Below are 19399 nucleotides of genomic sequence, written 5' to 3'. Positions count from 1 at the left end.
GACTCCCAGGTTAGCCTTAACCACTTTGAGTCTGCATGGAAAATTCACATCAGGGACTCTCTAGGGACCTAACAGACACCTGACTCTAGTCCCAATCCCAGGCTGTTTTAGGCTCGTTTTGGCTTTGCCTCTGCATGCAAAAATCTTAGCATTCGCCTCCATTCGCCCACCATCCTCCACCGCAGGAATGCTAGAGCCAGCTCTGACTGAGGGTTTAAAAGCCATTCCTAAGACCGCAAACCAGCATCTTTTCGGCATAGCCGGAGTTGACAAATTTCCATAGTCAAGTGTTCCTTTGCTTATCCGTTTCGGACAGTGCAGGAGAAATTCTCCAGGAACCCTGAGGAACGCCCGTCGGCCAACTCCACTCTGGCTCCGATAGGCTGTTGGAACCGTCAGTTTTTACATGATTTGTGCGCGCAGGCGCAAAAAAGCACTGGGTGTACTGAGTGCCAGCGACGCGGAGCTATCCGGTCTGTCGAGATGGTAAGTGTGTTCCCGAGGTTTGTGCCTGGTGGCTAAAAACTAGTCAGCCACGTATGCCCTCCACCCCGCGCTAAACTGCTCATCTTCAAGGGTCTTAGAATGCCGGCGAGGAACCCGCGGGGCTGGGCGGGGCCGAGCTAGGGCTGATTGGAGGGCGGACCCCTGGCGGCTCGGGCCTCTGGACCTGGGCGGCGAGGTGGAGGCGGAGCCACGGCAACCGGCGAGACCGGAACTGGAGCTCGAGCCTAGGCGGTGAACCGACGGAGACCGGGAGACGGGCTTACAGCGTTACCTTCCTTGCGTCCTGAGCCTGGTTGACTAACAATAATGATAGCGTTTCCAGGAAGCTTAATCTGTTAGGCACTGTTGAGTGCTTTACATCCTCAGCATAATCCTATTAGGTAGCTTTCACCCTTCCCCCTGTTTTACGTATTTGGAATCTGAAGCTAAGAGCCTTACCCCCGGGAAGTAGGAAGTGGATTTTAACCCCTAGAAGCTGTCTCTTAACCTGTTTGAAACCAACGATGAATCGCTATTCTGTCAGCATGTTGCTTTCAAGCTGCTGGGACGTGACGTGGTCAGGGCGGAGTCGCCATTGTTAAGTGCAGTGGAGTTTCTGAGGCTGTAATTCTGCCGGAACAAAAAGATTCCCCTTTGTCCCGCGAAGCAGCTATTTGGCCAGAACCGCCCACCTTGTGATTCGTAGTCCAGTGCTTTTCCTACAGAGCCACCTTACTGGCTAGAGCCATAGGCTCCACCCTTAGCAGGTGTTTTTGTTATTAATGTTTATAATGTATAAAAAAACTTGAAACGACCTTTTGCTTGATAACATTTCAAACATTTTATTTACGCATTTAAAGGTTTGTTTGTTTTTAATTAGGCCCATCACGTGCTGAGTCAGTTCCGACTCATTTTTTGTTAAAGTGCTGTCGAGTCGGTTCCTATTCATAGCAACCCTGTATAGGGTTTCGAAGGAGCGGCTGGTGAGTTTGAACTTGCGGTTCAAACCGACTTTGCAGTCCAACTTCTTGTTGTTAAGTGCCATCAAGTCAGTTCCGACCCATAGCGACCCCGTATAGGGTTTCCGAGGAGCGGCTGGTGAGCTTGAACCACCAACCTTGCAATTCAAACGGCTTTGCAGTCTAACGCATTAACCCACAGTGCCACACCAGGACTCCCTGCGACTGCGACCCTTATATAGGCTTTCTGAAGAGCAGCTGGTGGATTTGAACTGCCCACCTTGTTCACAATCCAGTGCTTGTCCTACCGACCTAGTGGCAACCAATTAAATGGGCATATTACTTCCAGTCTAATTCGCATCAGATTTTATGTCGTTTAGCCCCTACTGAATATAAAGTGTGGGCCCTGTTCTTCCTTTCATTAAAGCTAATACTAACGTAATAATGCTGTAGGCATCCTGTTGTGGTGCTGTAGGATAAGCATTGGGCCTCAAGGTCGGTGGTGTTCAGACCCACCAGCCACTCCTCCAAAAACCCTATGCATGGTCACTGTGTTGGAACCAGCTTGACAGCACTTAACAATAATGCTTTTAAGTATATGTAACTTTATCTTTCATATCATTTTAAATTATAAAATGAAATATTCTACTAATTGGTATTTGCACACAGTAAAACTAACAAACCAAAAAAATTTTTAAAGTCTTCAAGTGAAAAAATCTTCCAACCCTGATCCTCATCCTGTTCTCTTCTTCAGAAGCATTGTTAGTTTCTGTATATCTGTACAACATGTATATATGCCCAGTGTTTTCTGCATCCTCAGCCATGCTGTTGTGCATTTATATAATCATATGAGCAATACATGTTTACATGTACGCTGGTCTGATGTGTGGTGAGACCTGAGCTCATGGACAAGGACATAGCCACATAGGGCTAGAGCTAAGAGTGAATCTTCCAGCTAATATGAAGTGAGGGGAGATGTACAAGAACACCCAAAGTTACAGATAGTACCCATTTGACCTAAACTCAATGGCTTGATAATCAGAACTCAACTAGAGGATAAAAAAAAGAACAAAACAATTTTTGATAAAGGAAATTAGGGTAAATTGCTACAATTTGATGAACCTGACCTATACTCATCGAGGTAGTTACTCTTAAATATCAACAGACAGGAAAGGAGTCTTCACATCAAGTATCAATGCTATCCCCTCTGTGCACAGGGCATATGCAACTTAGACATTGGCTACCTAAAATGAGGGGGCAATAAAGTCACGAAGTGACTGGCTTACAAGGTTTCAAGAGGGAGTTTAGTTTAGTAGTGTGTGAGGGAAGAAAGAGTCCCCACTGAATAGTTTTCATCTTGTCTAGATGTGTCTGGTTGAAAGAGATGGGGATAAGATTCAATTGATTCAATAGTGATTAATAGTTATCATGACTAATTGCAACTGTCACACTTGTAAAGATAGAAGTTTTGTAATGAAAACTGGGGAGGAGTTAATCTTACAGTTCAGAAACAAAGGATCCTAGGACCATCAAGGGAGAAGAGCACAAGCGGAATGCGAGACCTATTCAGCAATACCTGAGATGGAGGCAGAGATGGGGACATGGAGAGAGGGAGCAGCTGAGGACTCTAGATTCATGGGAAGAGAGGGACTAAGAGCTGGAGGGCAGGAGACAGAGTTGCAGAGTGTGCCCTTTGGAGGTATAAATTATTATATATGCCTGAGTGTTTTTTTGTTTTTTTAAAAAAAGAGCTAAAATGAATAGAGAGAAATACCGTTAACTGATGGTACATGGAGGGGTTTATAATCATTGTGATGAAACAAGTTATATGAATTGTTGAATGTAAAACTGATGATCTGCCCTGTAAACTTTCACTCAATCCACAATAAAAACCTTACAAAATAAAAACACTTTTTCCATGTCAGTATAAGCAGATTTACATCAGTCTTTTTAAGGACTGTATTGCATTATGGCAGCTCTGGTGGCGCAGTGGTTAGGTGCTTGCCCATGAAATGAAAGGATGCAGTTGGAATCCACCAGCTGCTCCACAGGTTGAAGCTCTGTGTGGCTGCTGTGAGTCAGCACTGAGTTGGCAGCAGTGGATTTATTGTAATATATATGTTGAGGTGATTTGCAGTATTTCACTCCAGATAATACTGCAATAACTGTGATTGTCTCTTTGTACTCACACTAGTATTTGTACAGAAGATTCCCACTTCTGGCATGCATGTTTTGTACTTTGATAGAAATTGCTAGGTTGCCCTTTAGAATGAAGATATAAAATGCATCCATCCATAATTCTTGAGTGGGACTCTACCACACAACTATTTTCATCTTTGTTTTCCTGCTGCATTTCTCACATGTGCATATTTTTTTAAGATGTATTCGTTAATTACTTTAATTCATTTTATTACCTCAAAAGCATGTAACCTTTTTGCTCCATCACTTTTTGATGACTTTTAGTGACTGCATAAGAATCCGTGAAATCACTGTGTCATGATTTGCCTGTACATTTGAATTGTTTCCAGTTTGTTTTATTGGTTGAGCTAATGCTGTGATGAATGGCTCCGTGTCTGTATATGTTGTTGTTGTTGTTACGTATCATCGAGGCAGTTCTGACTCATAGCGACCCTATTACAGAGTTTCCAAGAGCAGGTGGTGAGTTTGAACTGCCGACTTTGCAGTTCAAACCGGCCTTGTGCCATACCAGGACTGCGTCTATATATGTATATAGCTTTTTGTTTTTAACCTATTGGATTATTTCCTTAGGATAAATTTTCAGGTAAAGAATTTCTGAGACAAAGGACCAACACTTTTATGGTTCCTGTAATACATCCTATGTGTGTTTGTAATTTCTCTTAGATGTATTTGCTGTTAGTATCCTTTTGCCCACTTACCTATTAGAGATTACTGTTTTTGTCATTTTGTGTGATGTCTTTTGGAATTACTCTTGCATCACATGTAAATGCTTTTTTATCCTATTTTACCATTTTTGTTTTGCATTAGTTTTAAGTAGTCAAATTGGTCACAGTTTCTTTATGAATCATTTGCTTCACAGATCATTATTCTTACGATACAAAGCCAATAAATCCTTGCTGTTTATTTATTCATCTCTTGCAGCATGTACTTGGAAAGTAGAAAGCCCAGGAGTTTTGTCTCCTTCCCTGGTGCAGAGACACCATTATGAATAGTACTAAAGAGCCAGGATGCTGAGATTACCGCTTGGGTCCACTCTGGGAAAAGGAGACATTGAGACGTGAGCTGGCCTGGTGGAGCGGCATATTCAGACCCAGATAGGTTTGGTACTAGTTGAGTACAGAGATGGCAAAGTCCTGAGGCAGGGCTGGCCTACTAGGATACCTTAAAAGGACTCTTCTTTCCCATCCAGAAATCCCCTATTACGGCTTGGTCTTTTGGACAACACTTTTTTTTTTTGTTTCCTTTTGGACTAAGTTTCAGGTTTCTTTTAAGCAGTTTCTCTGAGTCCAGACAGATAGCTGGAGCTCTAGCTTCATAACTCCCCCACACCTAATCCATCCTACAGGTTGGGGGCAGCTTGGAGAAACTGTTGTCCTGTCTTACAGGACAACGTTTTTATTAAATTTGACTATATGAACAGTTTAAACTTCTGTTATTGAAGAAAGTATCATAAAAGTAAATGAGGAAAAAATGGCGGAAGTGTAATTTATATGATGGACAAAGGTCTACTATCCCTAACATACAGAGGTTTTGCAAATAAACAAGATGTATAGAAAAATCAGAAGCTTCAAAGGGGAGATACAAACAGTCATTGATTTTTGTTTCAACTTGACTAATCATAAAAAAATTAAAGAATGTTGGCTTTTTATTTTTTGCATACCAGATTAACAGGAGTCCTGGTGTGGCACTGTAGCAAAGTCTTTTGAACTGCAAGGTTGGTAGTTCAGACTCACCAGCTGCTCCTTGGAAACCCTATACAGGCTCGCTATGGGTCGGAATCAACAGCACGTCATAGCCACAACAACCAGATTAACAAAGACAACTGGGAAATACTGGTCATCTTCCTGTTATTTGAACCTGCCTAACTTGTTCCTCCTTCACTGCCTTTAGTTTCCTGGAATGCTTTTATTCCTCATAATATAGGGTTTGGCTTAAGGTTACCTCCGCACCAGCCAAAGTAGTATCTCATACCCCACCTCCTGTCCCTGTACCCAGCGTGAATCATGTGCTCACTTGTTTTTCCCAGGGTCTCTTCCTGGTGTGATGCTATGGGTTAATGCACCAGACTGCAAAGCCTTGTGAACTGCAAGGTCAGCGGTTCAAGGTCACCAACTGCTCCTTGGAAAACCTTATACAGGGTCTCTGTGGGTCTGCACTTAACAACAACAATTTCCTCCTGACTGTGAGCTCTCTGGGAGCAGGGACTTTCATCATTTGTAGTCACTCAGTTCTCCTGTTGATCTGCTGAATGCCCTTGGGCAAAACTCTTCCTGAACGGGAGTTTCTTGATCTGTCAAATGGAGATCATATTAACTAACCATGGAAGCTGAGAAGGGAGTTAGCCACACCAGGCGGTAAGTGCAGTAGAGAGGGGTGCTTCATTCTGAAGGAAGGAAGCCGGGGCTCACTGCCTTCTCTGATTGTCCCTTAAACTCAGCAGCCAGAGCCATCCTTTGAAACGTCACCAGTGAAAACCAAAGTCATTGTGGTCTGATGCTGGCTACCTCTCTGTTTTCAACACCCATCTTTCTTTCTTCCCCTTGCTCACTGCATTTGAACTACTCTAGCATCCTTCCTTTTCTTTGAACATAACCACTTTTCCAACTCAGGGATTTATGTACTTGGCTCTTCCTGATGTCTGGAACCCTCCAGAAATCTACATGAATTGTTCCTTGATTTCCTTCAGATGTCTACTTCAATATCACCTTAACAACGTCTTTCCTGAGGATCGTATTTTAAACTGCCATTGGCCTCTGCATTCTAGATCCCCCTTCTCTACTACGTTGTTGTTGTTAAGTGTTGTCCAGTCGATTCCGACTCTTAGTAACTGTGTATAGGGTTTCCAAGAAGCAGCTGGTGAGTGTGACCCACTGATTTCGAGGTTCAAACCAGCCTTGAGGTCCAGCACATTATCCTATAGCGTCGTCACACCAGGACTCCTCTGCTATGGCTGACGTTTTACTGGGGTTGTTTGTTTGCTTGTTTAATGGGTGACTGCCTTCCCCCAACCCCCACCCCACCCCCACTTAAATGTTAACTTTGTCAGGGCAGATATTCTTTTGTTAGCATCCCCAGGCGTAAAAGGACACCTGGTGTGGCACTGTAGGATTAGCACTGGATTGTGAACCACAAGGTCTGTAGTTCAAACCCACCAGCTGCTCCTTAGAAGCCCTATACCTAGTTACTATGAGTTGGAACTTAACAACAACCAGGCCTAAACGACTCTCTGCATCTAGTAACTACATGAGAACCTTCTTTGGGCCAGAGGTTCTCATGCAGTTTCCTCTCTTTCAGTCCAGGCCCATTTTCCAGCATCTAACAAATGTTTTGGACCTTGTTTCTGACATCTTTGTTTTAGCTTTCTTTGACATTTCCGTCCTGTGTTGATTGCAGATTGTCATCCAGGTACTGGTCTTGCTCTTACAGTGTTGAGAGAGTCAGAGTGCTGTGGCCCCCCAGCAGAGACCGCTCTCTTGAATACATACAAAGAGAAGGACTTAGAACATGTTTTATAGAAACAGTACGTGAGATAAAAATCTGTTTGGGAGGGGGAGGGGCCAAAAAAACCTCTCTAATTTCCTGTTCTTGATGTGGCATTTTATCTTTTTCCTAATCTCCTCTAGCCTTCCTATTGTTTTCACATGGTTTCAGTTTACATTTTGTTGTTTTCACATGCAGAAACCTTTCCTGATGCAATAACTTAATATAAGCATCCTTGTTAATAGATGTATCATGTTCCTCTAAGTGGATGTTCCATAGTTTACTTGACCTTTTCCTTAAGTGTCATGTATTTTTGGTTCTTTCTGCTTTTTGATGTTGCAGGATGTCATTGCAGTAAGCATCTTGCTGTGGTTATCTTTTTCATTCTTTTGGATTCTTTGTTTAGGATGAATTTCAAGGAGAAGGGTACAGTTTTGATCACTGTGGAACTTTATCTCTCTCCTCTCTCTCCCAGGACAGCATTTGCCACGTAGCAGGAGCCTAGTGAATGTCTGTGGCGTGAATTCTCACATACACATGTTCTGTCCTTTTACCAAGGCTCCTGATTTTGGAAGTGTCAGGCTATTTGCCATTCATTGTAGGAGGAACCTGTTTGCCCTTTCCTGTTCCTGTGAAGATTGTTGTTGTTAAGTGCGTGGAGTCGGTTCTGACTCATAATGACCCTGTGCTGGTTTTCAAGGAGCAGCTGGTGGGTTTAAACTGCCAACCTTGAGGTTAGTAGTCCAGTGCTTATCCTACAGTGCCACACCAGGACTCCTAGGAAATGTTATGGGACAGTTCTACTCTGTCATATAGGATCACTATGTTGTTGTTAAGTGCCATCAAATCAGGTCCCTGGGTTCAAACTGACTTTTCTGTCTAGTGCTTTGTCCCACAGCGCCACACTAGGGTCACTGTGAGTAGGAATCAGTTCGACAGCGTACAACAACCAGCAGCAGGCATCTTTGACAGTGTTTTTACATCACTGGGGAGTGGGTGGTGGTGACTGGATTACCAGCTTATGCCTTCCAGAAAAACAGTCATTCATTGTGTCATCTCTCCCCACTGCCTAGGAGCCCTTCCCCTGGGGGTGGGGAACCACACTCTTGTGGTGAATGGAACCTCTGTTTCTAACAGAGTCTGACTCTCAACCTCTGAGGCGCTTCTGGCTGGATCCTGGGCCAAGCTGAGGGGGCCTTCCTGAACAGGCACACTGCATGCCCAGTTTCCACCCACAGAAAGGGTGAGGCCTAGTTCAGTTAAGCAGCTATTTGTTTAGCCCCTTCTCTGTAGACTGTTGTAGAGGCTTTTAACATAGTACCTGTTACATGCCCCCCGAGAGAACAGCCAAGGTTTGGGGAGTCAGATTCCCAAGGTTTGGGATTCCCCATTGAGTCAGTAAATGATTCATGGGGGAAATGAAGTCTTAGGTGGTTTAGAAGAATTTGTTGGATTTCAGCAGAGAAGAGGCCTTGTAGAGTAAGAAGATGTGAAGCCAGGAAAGTCTGGATATGTGGATAAAGAGTGGCGGGAAAGGGACCCAGTAAGAGAGAGTAGCTGAGGACCCAAGCATGTTCACTGTCCCCTCTGTTTACAAATTCCATATGCCAGAGTATCCCACCCTTACAGTTTTCTGGAAAATCGGGATTAACAAGCCCCTTCCTGAGGCATGTTGCTTGTGGCTATGTGCCATGTGCCAGCTTAGTACGTCACTGAGACTGTCCTCATGGGATCATTTTGCTTCCTTTAAAATGTTTTCATTTGTGTCACAAATAACAAAGTGTCTCCTTCCTGTTAAACAGCACTGTTTGGGGCTTTTTTCTGGACATCAAGTCCTGCCCCTCAACTACACCACATGTGTGAGTCATGAATATGTATATACCTAAGAATGGTGTTTATATTCTGCTTCCAAATAGCTGAGGGAGTAAAAGATTAAGAACACTTGGTGGGCAAGGACCAGGAGCAGCCCTACCCTAGCTTGAAGATGTAAGCATGTAGATGCTGGTGGTGACCTAGGGACCACACTCTGAACAGGCCTTGGGAGCTTTGAGGAGGTGTCAAGGGATGGGGTGTTATGTTACTTGTTTATTGTTGGAAGATATTGTGTGGCTTATCTGTCTGGGGTATGCAGGACTGAATCATGCCTAGCTGGCCCCTCCTAACATTGCTCTGATTCTCTCCGGCAGGCAGAGGTGGAAGAAACCCTGAAGCGGCTTCAGAGCCAGAAGGGCGTGCAGGGGATCATCGTGGTGAACACGGAAGGTACGTCCTGCCCTCAGCAGCCCCCAGAAAACAGCCCAAACACAGTAGGACGCTTGCTGTTCACTTAGTCCTTCAAGTACGGGGCCTCATTTTTGGCTGTAGAATTTTTTTTTTTAAATCAGTAATCATTGAAATTCTGAATTTTAAAAGGGAAAATTCACTCAGTCCCACTGCCCCGACCACTCATATATTTCAGTTATTCCATGCTTTGTCAGCCCTTTCCCAGCCACATGGACATTTCTCACTGTCATTTTCAGAGTTGTTACTCATTAATATGGTTACACATGAGCCTTCTTTTTTTAAAGAAAAAATTGATTTATGGCGTGCATCAACTAGTTTCTTAACTGTCAGTATAATATTTATTTGTTGTTGTGAAGTGCCATCAAGTCGGTTCCGACCCATAGTGACCCTGTATAGAGTACGTATGTATATTCATAAGTATTCTCCCTTTATGTTGTTTCTCCTTTTTTGCTGGATAATGTTGTAGTCAACTTCTCTGTGCCTGTACTTCCCCCACCTCCTGTGCTGAGCGGCTGTTTCAGTTACTTCGGTTGCTGTAAGTACAATAGTCCCGCTGCACTCAGCATGGTGAAGAAGGGGGCTAATGACTGTTACCCCCTTATTTTATCTGTATCAGGCCATGGGCTGGTGCTTTACAGACATAGTGTCTCATTCGTTCCTTAAAGCACCCTTTACCTCCATCCTACAGTGGGAAGTACTGAGCCAATTGAGTTGCCTAGGTCTCAGAGTCATGATTGAAATCCATGTCTGTCTGAGTACAGACTGACGTTCTTTCTCCCACACTGCTGTACAGGAGCTGAGCAGGCCTACCACTCACTCCAGCAGCTAGCAGTCCTGAGTTTGAATTCTGGCTCCACTCCTGACTAGCTGTGTGACCCTCTGGATAAGCCTGTACATGTGGATAATAATTAGATCTACCGTATGGTGGTGGTGGTAAGTGCCGCCAAGTCAGTTCCAACCCACAGTGACCCTCTACAGGGTTTCCAAGGGTTTGACCCACCAACTTTGGGGTTTGCTGTCCAGTGCTGATCTCACAGTGCCACACCAGGATAGAGTTAACTGAAAACAAGCAGCATGGGGCATTTTGCACAGACCCTAATACACAGTAAGTGCTAAGTAGAGTTCAGTTGGTACTCCTGTTGTCGTTATTGGCTACGTCATTTCTGAGCTCTGCGCATTGCTTTACAAGAACCCATTCTCCTGGCCAGATTCCCTCCCTGAGATTTGGGGAACACACATGCTTTCTGATACTAGGCCACACTGTTGCCTACATTGATCCAGTCATTGGATCTACAGGGACAGCTTTCCAGGCCTCTGCCCTCTAACTTCATAGGTAAGACACAAAGCACGCCAGAGTGCTTACTTGTTCTGTTAAGTCTTGCCTTAACTCTTGCTTCTTCTTTTGTCTGGACTGTCATGTCCCCTCAGTACTGATCCAAATGTTACCCACCCTCGAAGGACCCCACGGATGCTCCTCTTTCCGAAAGGTGGTGGTTGTTAGGTGCCATCAAGTCGGTTCCAACTCATAGTGACCCTGTGTACAACAGGACGACCCTGTGTACAACAGAATGAAACACTGCCTAGTCCTGTGCTTTCAATATTGAATCTTCACAACAACCCATTTTATTTACAAAGAAATTGAGACTCCGAGATTGAAATGTGCAGGGTCTTCAATGCAAAACCAGACCGCCTCGCTTTCTGCTTCTTTCCAGCTGTGTGATTTTGGGCGGTCACTTCACCTCAGCACCAGTTTTATCGTTTGTAAAATGTGGCTAACACTACACTTCCTCTGAGGGAAGCTTTTAGAACCATGCCTGGTGCATAGTAAATGCCATACAATTGTGTGTGTGTGTTTTATACATATTTAATTTGTAACCCAGTAGGAGCACCTCCTTGGCCTCTTAGTTATATTTCACATAGTGACCATGCAAGATGGGATGGCCCTTCATTTTCCAAGTGAGGAACCTGAGACTAAAGAAGTGAGATGCTATTCCCAAGGTCACCGTGCTGTGGAGCTGGGTAGTCAGAACCTCGATTCTGGGCTGATGACCCTTCCCACTTCTCAGTGCAGCCTTTCAGCCCTCTGTTGTGTTGTGCTGTTGAGTTGATTCCCGCTCAGAGCTCCCCCTATAAGACTGAATAGAACTGCTCATAGGATTTCCTAGGTGGTCATCTTAAGGGGAAGAGGTCACCAGTTCTTTTTTCCAGTGGAGCTGCTTGGGGGTTTGAACCACTGACTCTAGTTAGCAGCCAAGTGTTTAACCATTGCACCACCAGGGCTCCTGTAGACAGTTCGGTTAAAGATGATTATTTAGGAATGCTTTTATCAGCGATCTTAGCTCATCCAGTTTTTACACCCATGAGTTGACCACCAGTTTAGAGTGAATGTGCCCACCTCAGCCCGTGACACATCCTTGTCCACTTGTCACTGCCTTCTGACATCTCTCTACCTTGGACAGATTTAATTGGTAGAATTCAACTGGAATCTCCTAGCAAAAATGTGTATTTATGTAGTGTTAACTAAGGAGTCAGAAGAATATTCAGATCTTTCTGTACCTCTCCAGACCTCTGCCACCCTCTGCTTTTCTTTATATAGCAAAAGTGTAATCTCTAGAGGGCAGGAATTTGTCTTGTGTTATATTCACTACTGTATTCCCAGGCCCTAGAACAATATTGGTACACCGTTGTTAAGTGCGGTTTCGACTTTACAGCGACCCTTTATAGGGTTTCCAAGGAGTGGCTGGTAACTTTGAATCACTGACCTTGTGGTTCAAACCACAATCTTTTGGTCCAGTACTAATCCTACAGCGCCACACCAGGATTCCATGTTGGTGCTTAATAAATATGTTCCGTTTTTTAATGCTTTTTCTTTTTTAACTGAAGCAGCAGGGAAGGTGGTGGGAAGACATTGGCTACCCAACCTGACAAATCAGAGCCTGGGTTAGAAACCACTTCCTGTGGACTGTATGTTCCCCACCTGTGGCAGCAGAGGCTCAATCAAGGGCCTGCTTGTTAGACCATCATGTCTCTGGTCTTCTCCAGCTCTCACAGCCTGTGAGTCTGCAATTTGTCGGTTGTTCTTGTGTGAAATTCTCCCCAATTTTGGTCGCTGGCCCATCTCTGTGTTTTGTTTTGGTTTGTTGTTATTATATACCCTTCCCACTTGATAGATCAAATCCGTGCCGTTATTTGTCTGAACTACTGAACCCTTGTCACCATTCATTAATTAATAAGGTATTGTGGTCCCCCAAAACACTGGTGAGCAGAACAGAGCTGATCTTGGGGAGCTTACAGGTGATGCTCAGGTCCCTGAAGTGTGATGTCGCACTCTGGTTACTACATGGTGCTGACATGGACTAGGTGCCGACACTGGACACTTCTGGGAGTTAAGAATGAATAGGGGAAAGAAGGTAGCCGTGTGTATATAAAAAGTCAGGGTGTATGAATGATCAGGTAAGCCTGAGACGGGTAAGGCTGCTGCCATCTAAGCCCAGAGGTTGAGCTGAGGGAGGAGAGCTTCCTGCTGAACAGAAGCCAGGTTCCTGGCCCATCCTACCACGTGTCCTTACCCTGTGTTAACAATAACAAGGCCTTTTCAGGTTAAAAGAAAAAAAGTCCCCTCCAGTTAATTATATGGTGATAGTGATACCAAACAAAATTCAGTGCCTGCTCTTGCTAAACACTCAGAGGAGGTGAGCCACATGTCGTCCTCACAGCACAGGCAGTGGGCATTCCATGGCAGAGTTTGTGCCTTTCGTGAAGGAGACCCAGGTTCTCAGTCTGTCAGCGGAGGTTTACATGGTACTGTGATGCTGTACAAGTTAAAACCAAGCTTCCTGAGGAAGAAAGGCCTTCTGGTCTACATCTGAAAAACCGTATGGTTCACAATGTTCCAGTCCATAACTGATGGAAAGCCTAGGCAATGTTTTGTTCTGTTGTGCATGGAGTTGCTATGAGTTGGGCCTACAGTAACAAGTCTTTGCAGCAGCACTTTGAAACTGTCATTTGTAGAACAGGAAATGAGAAATGGAGGCTTCCAGAGGTTAAATCACTTTCCTAAGGCCATGGAGCCATTAAGGAGCAGAGCTAGGGTATAAACCTAGGTCGTCTGGTCCTGAGCCCCCCACTCAGAGTGCAGTGGGCATGCTGCTCGCTGCTCGTACTGCTGCCAACCCCAGGAAGGTACAACCAGAGAGACCTCGTGGGGCCCTGGTGAACATAGTGTTGCCTTTCAGGATCCTGTAGCCCTGGTGATACCACCTTGTCCCTTAAAGGTCAGTGGTCACTATGATGTATTCTTGTGACTTGGCTCAAACGACCTGCCTGATTCAGCTGCTTCTATACCATTGTGCCCCTTTCTTCTGCCCATTCTTGTGTTCCTGGTGTCTTGAAGAGGTTGTGCTAATTTCTTGCCACTCGCTGGGTAGGCCTGAGGTTGACTACATTTGACTGAAGAGTTGTGGGTCAGATTAACAGGGTCCTGGACCCTGCCCTGCCACTTGAGCGAGGAGCCAAATGTGCCACATTCTTCACAACAGAATGTGAGTGTCAGCTGTTTGACTTGTGGGGCCTCATAAATGGAGCCTCCTATTGACATGTCATGGCCAATTCACAGGTACCTGGATGACCAGTTGTGGTGAGAGGTGGCTAGAATTGAGCCACATTCCTCACCTCCATGACAAAAGGCACTGTCCACAGAGGTAGGTTCGTTTAATACACCTCAGGAAAATATCCTCAAAACAGAAAAGGCTTGGCGCACAGTAATGCTCACAACACAGCTAATTATACTAGTAAAAATCCAACAACAGGAGAATGTCCACTTAATGGGATTTCTAGAGCCAGAAGCAATGCTGTTTACAATAGTTATGGAAGCAGAAGTTGGGAGCATGGTCATGTGTACAGACGATGTGCTGACACTGGTCCTAAGCTTCCTTTAGTGATGATTGTGTTCAAGACACAAGCTGACCTTTTTCCTTCTTTTCAGCATTTACTAAAAGAGTTGTTCCTCCCGGTCAGTGTTGTAAGGCTTGTGCATGAAAATCTGTCCTTTTACTCTTAAAACCAATTAAGGCCGAAGTTGTGCAAAAGGAAGCCAACAGTTGAGCCTGTATTGGAATCCAACCCCACTGCTGATCTGCTGTGTGGCCTTAGACAGATCGCCTCCCCACTCTGCTTCCATTGCCTCATCAGTAAACAAAGCTGGGGATGGAGTTCTGAGCACGGGCATTGATGTACATCAGGTGCTCAGCACTCTTCCTGTCACATGACAAGCCCTCAGTTACTGTCAGTTTGATACTAGAGAATTAGGGGCAGTAGGATGGGGAGCTTCGCAGAAGCCACCCAGTCTCTTTATCTTCCTTCAGGCATTCCCATCAAGAGCACCATGGACAACTCCACTACCACACAGTACGCCAACCTCATGCACAACTTCATCTTGAAGGCACGCAGCACCGTGCGAGAAATTGACCCCCAGAATGACCTCACCTTTCTTCGAATTCGCTCAAAGAAAAATGAAATTATGGTTGCACCAGGTAAGGAGTCTTGTGTACCCTCACTTAGGGAAGACCCTCACAGTAGATTATAGCTTATCAGACAAACAGCACCTTGTAGTCCTGCAGGTTCCACAGAACTAAAGAGTCAAAGGTACTTCATCGATTGCCTCACTGCCTGGCCACTCTCCAGTGGGCAGCTCCTGATAGACACACATGCACAGAGACTCTAGGCCAAGCTGTCCTGGTTCTGGGCCACATCGGGGAATGTGGTGAAGCCTCTGCCTTGATGAGGGAAACACTTGGAACATGGAAGATTATGTGATGTGGCCTGCACGGGCCACCAGCACAGGCTTCCCTGGAAAGATGATGCTTGAGCTGAGTCTTGAAAGCACAGGAGTGTGAGCAAGGCAGAGGCTGGGAAAGCTACATTTGGAGGGAAAGTAACGCAGTGGTTCTAGACCAAGGTGCAAGGCAAAAACACTGCTTACATAATTTATCCTTGGAAAATGTGTGTTTACAAACTACAATGTTGTCTCTGTCAGTCAAGGGTGGGGAACATCTGGCCAGTGGACTGTATTATAAGGCCCTCAGAATCATTTGGTCTGGCCCTGCCAAGGCAACCGCAGTTCCAGCCATCACCTTGTTGTTAAGTTCTGTAGAGTCAGTTCTGACTCATCACGACCCCGTATAGGGTTGTCGAGGAGCAGCTGGTGGGTTTAAACCGCTGCTCTTGATCTCTGTCATCACATGAGAGGTAAGTTAATTAAATAAATGTCTGATTAAATATAGCAGCTTAATTTTTAAGTTGATAAGTTTGTATGGCCTGCAAATGATGTTAAAAATTGGGCAGAAAACAGGTTCCCCAGCCGTGCTCTTCACCAATGCAGCCAGGTTTTCCTCTAGCTCTGGTGGTGCTTTTCAGGAAGTTCTTGGCTTGCTTTCAGCAGCTGTGTTGTATTAAGCAGTACCTGTTTCTAGGCCTTAGGATCAGTCTCACAGTGGTGAGATGCTGGGACCCCAGGAGGGTCCTATTCACACACTTGGACTGGAGTGTGGACCGACTCTTCAGGACTTGTTTGCATTGTTCCTTCTCTCTTTGCCCTTCCTTTTTTGGCTGAGCCGTGTTGTTGAATTCTTGTAAGTGAAGTGTGCCCAGGTTGATGCAGCTAGGTGGCAGCACAGATGGTCTGACCATCAGAATATGTGTAGGAAGGAGTGGGAGGTGAGAGGTGGATTCCAATTTAGGGAAAAAGGGGCCTCGAATCCCACTTAGATTTTGTGGACTTAATTCTGTACGCAGAGATTTTTAGGGCAGGAGATGATAGGATTGTGTGTCCAGGCTTGATGAAGGGTGGCAGTGGGGAGGTTGGGACATTGATGCCCCTGGGCTTGGAAACACAGATGGGAAGGAGACTGGCTGCAGAGTGTGAATGTGAGTGTGAAAGGGAAAATGTGGCGTTCCGCCCCACCTAGCAGCAGAGTAGCCCTGGTTCTTCACCTGGCACCGATGCTTAGGTGGATGTGAGAGAACCACAGAGCAGTCTCCAGTGCCCACAACCTCCCTGGACAAATCTCCACTTCCCTAAAGGTGCCTCTATCCGCTTGTGTCAGGGCAAGACCATATGGCCTACTTGGGGGTGCTCAGAATGTGTAGCAAGGACAAGTTATGTGGTCTCCGAATCAGACAAACTGGCTAAAACCATGTCTGTTGGTCAAAGTTTCTGAGAATGTCTTCTTTGGAGGAGCAGGTAATCTGAAAGCTCCTGGCCAGGCTAGTTCTCATGAAGCAGCAAAGGGACCTGATGTGACAGGACATGCAGAACCCTTGTCCAGGACGTCTGAAACTCTGTATAAGAGTTGAGGTGGCCAGACCCTTACTTTGGGCAGCAGCGAGTGTGAACTGGTGAGCCCTTCCCTCCTCCTCATACTCACGCCCTCAATCTTGGTATGCTTCGGAGTGGGTGCAGACACATTGCGGAATGTTTGTCTTCTCTGAACACCCTGAGCACTGTGCCCCAGCCAGTGCCTCGCAGAACCTGGAGAATTAAACCCCTCCCTCAGGGCTGCACATGTGCTCCCATCGTCCTTTGTCCTTGGCTAACCAGCTTGTTTATCCATTTGGTCTATGATTGAGTACCACTTCCCCAGAGAGGTGTCCATTCCCCCAGTCCGTATTAGGGACCCCTCAGTACCTTCTTCCACAGAGCATCCTACCCTTTCCATAGTCATGATTGGAAGTCGATTCTCATTTTCTGTAGATTTATGTTTGCGACTTTGTCTACTAGCTCAAATTGGTTTAGTCATTTGTGAACACGCACAGAGCACGAAATACTGGAGTGGTCCAACACACGTTCCCAGTCGAGGTGAACATGGCGAAGCTCAGCCTGCTTATTTCAGCTCTCCGGCTATAAATATAAACAAATTAGCATTTTCTGTTTAAAGTGCAACTTTTTTCATATTTTTCTTTTTGTTGGTGATTTTTCTGTTTAAAATGTCCCCTAAGCATAGTGCTGCCTAGTTCCTAAGTGGAAGAAGACAGTGGTGTGCTTTATAGAGAAAAAAAGTGGTTGGTAAACTTGGTTCAGGCATGAGTGATAGTGTCATTGGCTGTGAGGGGGCTTGAAGTTGCTTGGGAGCAGCAGTACTGGTGAGGAACCTCACTCGCTTCATCAGAATTTCAAACCTGGTCAGTTGAACCCCTGCTAGTTTGCGTTTCCATTCTAGATGCACTGCTCCAGAGTGTACATTTTCACACTGCCCCCTGGGAAGTCGGTGAGACCTGGTGGGAGGCAGCAGCCTAGATGTCCTGATCAAAGCTAGCTCTTATCACTTTAGCAAAGCAGTTCCCACATTTGTAAAGTGTTCTCATTTGCAAATTGGGAAAGGGCTACTACCTACCTCCAGATTCCCATGATTTGAGGATTCATAGCGTAACAGAAGTCTTTGGTCCAATGTAGAGTATGTGGAAGCCTTGATAAAGGTTTCTGATTTAGAAGATTAGGTGGGCAGAATTGGAGCTTCCTGCGTCTGCAGTTTTATATAAAATGAGTGGCGGACAAGCTCACCTCTGAACTCCACTATGGTTTGGACTTCCTGTGATTTCAGGAAGAACATTCCACCTTGTTGGAATCCCCAGAGCTGGAATCCAAGCAGCTGTAGCCCCTTCAACCTGGTGCCCTTGAAAATGTCTTGTCTAGACCTCATCACTTAGATAGTTGGTTGATCATAGGGCTGGTGGTTCTCCCAGAAGCAGCAGCATCAGCGTCACCTGGGAACTTGTGAGAAATGCAAATTCTTGGGCCTGATCTAAGACCTGCTGACCCAGAAACTCAGGTGGACCCAGCAGTAAATGTTGTAGTCAGCTTTGCAAGTGATCACCATGAATTTAATCAACTTGACGGCAACTAACAACAAAGGAGTCTGGTGGCACGTTGGTTTAGGTCCTTGGCTGTTAACCAGAAGGTCAGCCGCTCCACAGGACAGGGCTTGCAGTCTGCTCCTGTAAAGATGACAGCCTGGAAGCTCACTAGCAGCAATTCAGCCTGTTCTCAGTGAATCAGCACACTGCTGCAGGAGATGGGTACATATGCTGGCATTGGAGACTCCAGCAGTTTGGTGCTTCAGGCAACTCATACAAGCTCTGAACTGGAGTTTCCCTACAGTATTTATGCTATATGGGTAGTGCTGGCTTAGGAGAGAGGATGTGTGATGAGGCCCTGCCCAGGGCTATCTGTGGGCCTGGGGTTTTTGCTGTGATTTCCAGCAAGCAAACCTGGAGGAGTCCCTACAGACCTGTACATTTGTCTCCTATTTTTTTAGTCACTGGAAGCCTGGGCATTGTCTCCATTATGGAGACTAGAAGTCCGAATTCAAGGTGTTGGCAGAGCCCTGCTCTCGGGAAAGACCCTCTCTTGCCCCTCCTTCAGCGTCTAACGCTGTTGCTAAGTGCGGTCAATTTGGTTCCGGCTCATAGCAACCCTGTATAGGGTTTCCAAGGAGCAGCTGGTGGGTTTGAACTGCCGACCTTGCAGTTAGCCATCCAGTGCTGATCCTACAGAGCCGCATGGCTCCTGGTAATCTTTGGCAGCCTTTGGCTTGTAGGGACATCATTCCAATCTCTGCCTCTATCTCCTGTGATGTTTTCTATGTGTAGTGACTTTAGTGGTATTTTTCACTTTTGTGATTTTCATTTTACTTTCAGTGATTTGTTTTTCACTTTTCTCTTTTGCAGATAAAGACTATTTCCTGATTGTGATTCAGAATCCAACTGAATAAGCCACTCTCTTGGCTCATCTCCCTGTGTTATTGCTTAATTTAATGCCCCCCAAGAATAGTTAATCATGCCAACTCACCCCAAGTGGAAATCACCTAAGAGCCCACTTGCAGCAACCTAGTAACCAAGGCTGAGCTGGTGCCCCACCTACCCCACCAAAGGAGTTCCCGGCCAGGGGTCTTCCCATCCACGAAGTCCTTCTCCCATCACTTCCAGAGGCTGGAGCA

At 45.6% G+C, this 19399-nt stretch overlaps 1 protein-coding gene across 1 annotated transcript; it reads left to right on the top strand.

Moving 5' to 3' along the window:
• The first annotated feature begins 406 nt into the window (after positions 1-406).
• Positions 407-19174, top strand: DYNLRB1 (dynein, light chain, roadblock-type 1). Its single transcript, XM_006876885.1, has 7 exons — positions 407-486; positions 577-738; positions 4215-4227; positions 7038-7049; positions 9311-9386; positions 14771-14938; positions 19131-19174. The coding sequence occupies exons 1-7, from the start codon at positions 407-409 to the stop codon at positions 19172-19174; spliced, it is 555 nt and encodes a 184-aa protein (XP_006876947.1).
• Positions 19175-19399: the final 225 nt, after the last annotated feature.

Source organism: Chrysochloris asiatica, unplaced genomic scaffold (genome assembly GCF_000296735.1).
Source record: "Chrysochloris asiatica unplaced genomic scaffold, ChrAsi1.0 scaffold00423, whole genome shotgun sequence".
Taxonomy (NCBI): Eukaryota; Metazoa; Chordata; class Mammalia; order Afrosoricida; family Chrysochloridae; genus Chrysochloris; species Chrysochloris asiatica.
This window is presented reverse-complemented; position numbering and strand designations above follow the sequence as displayed.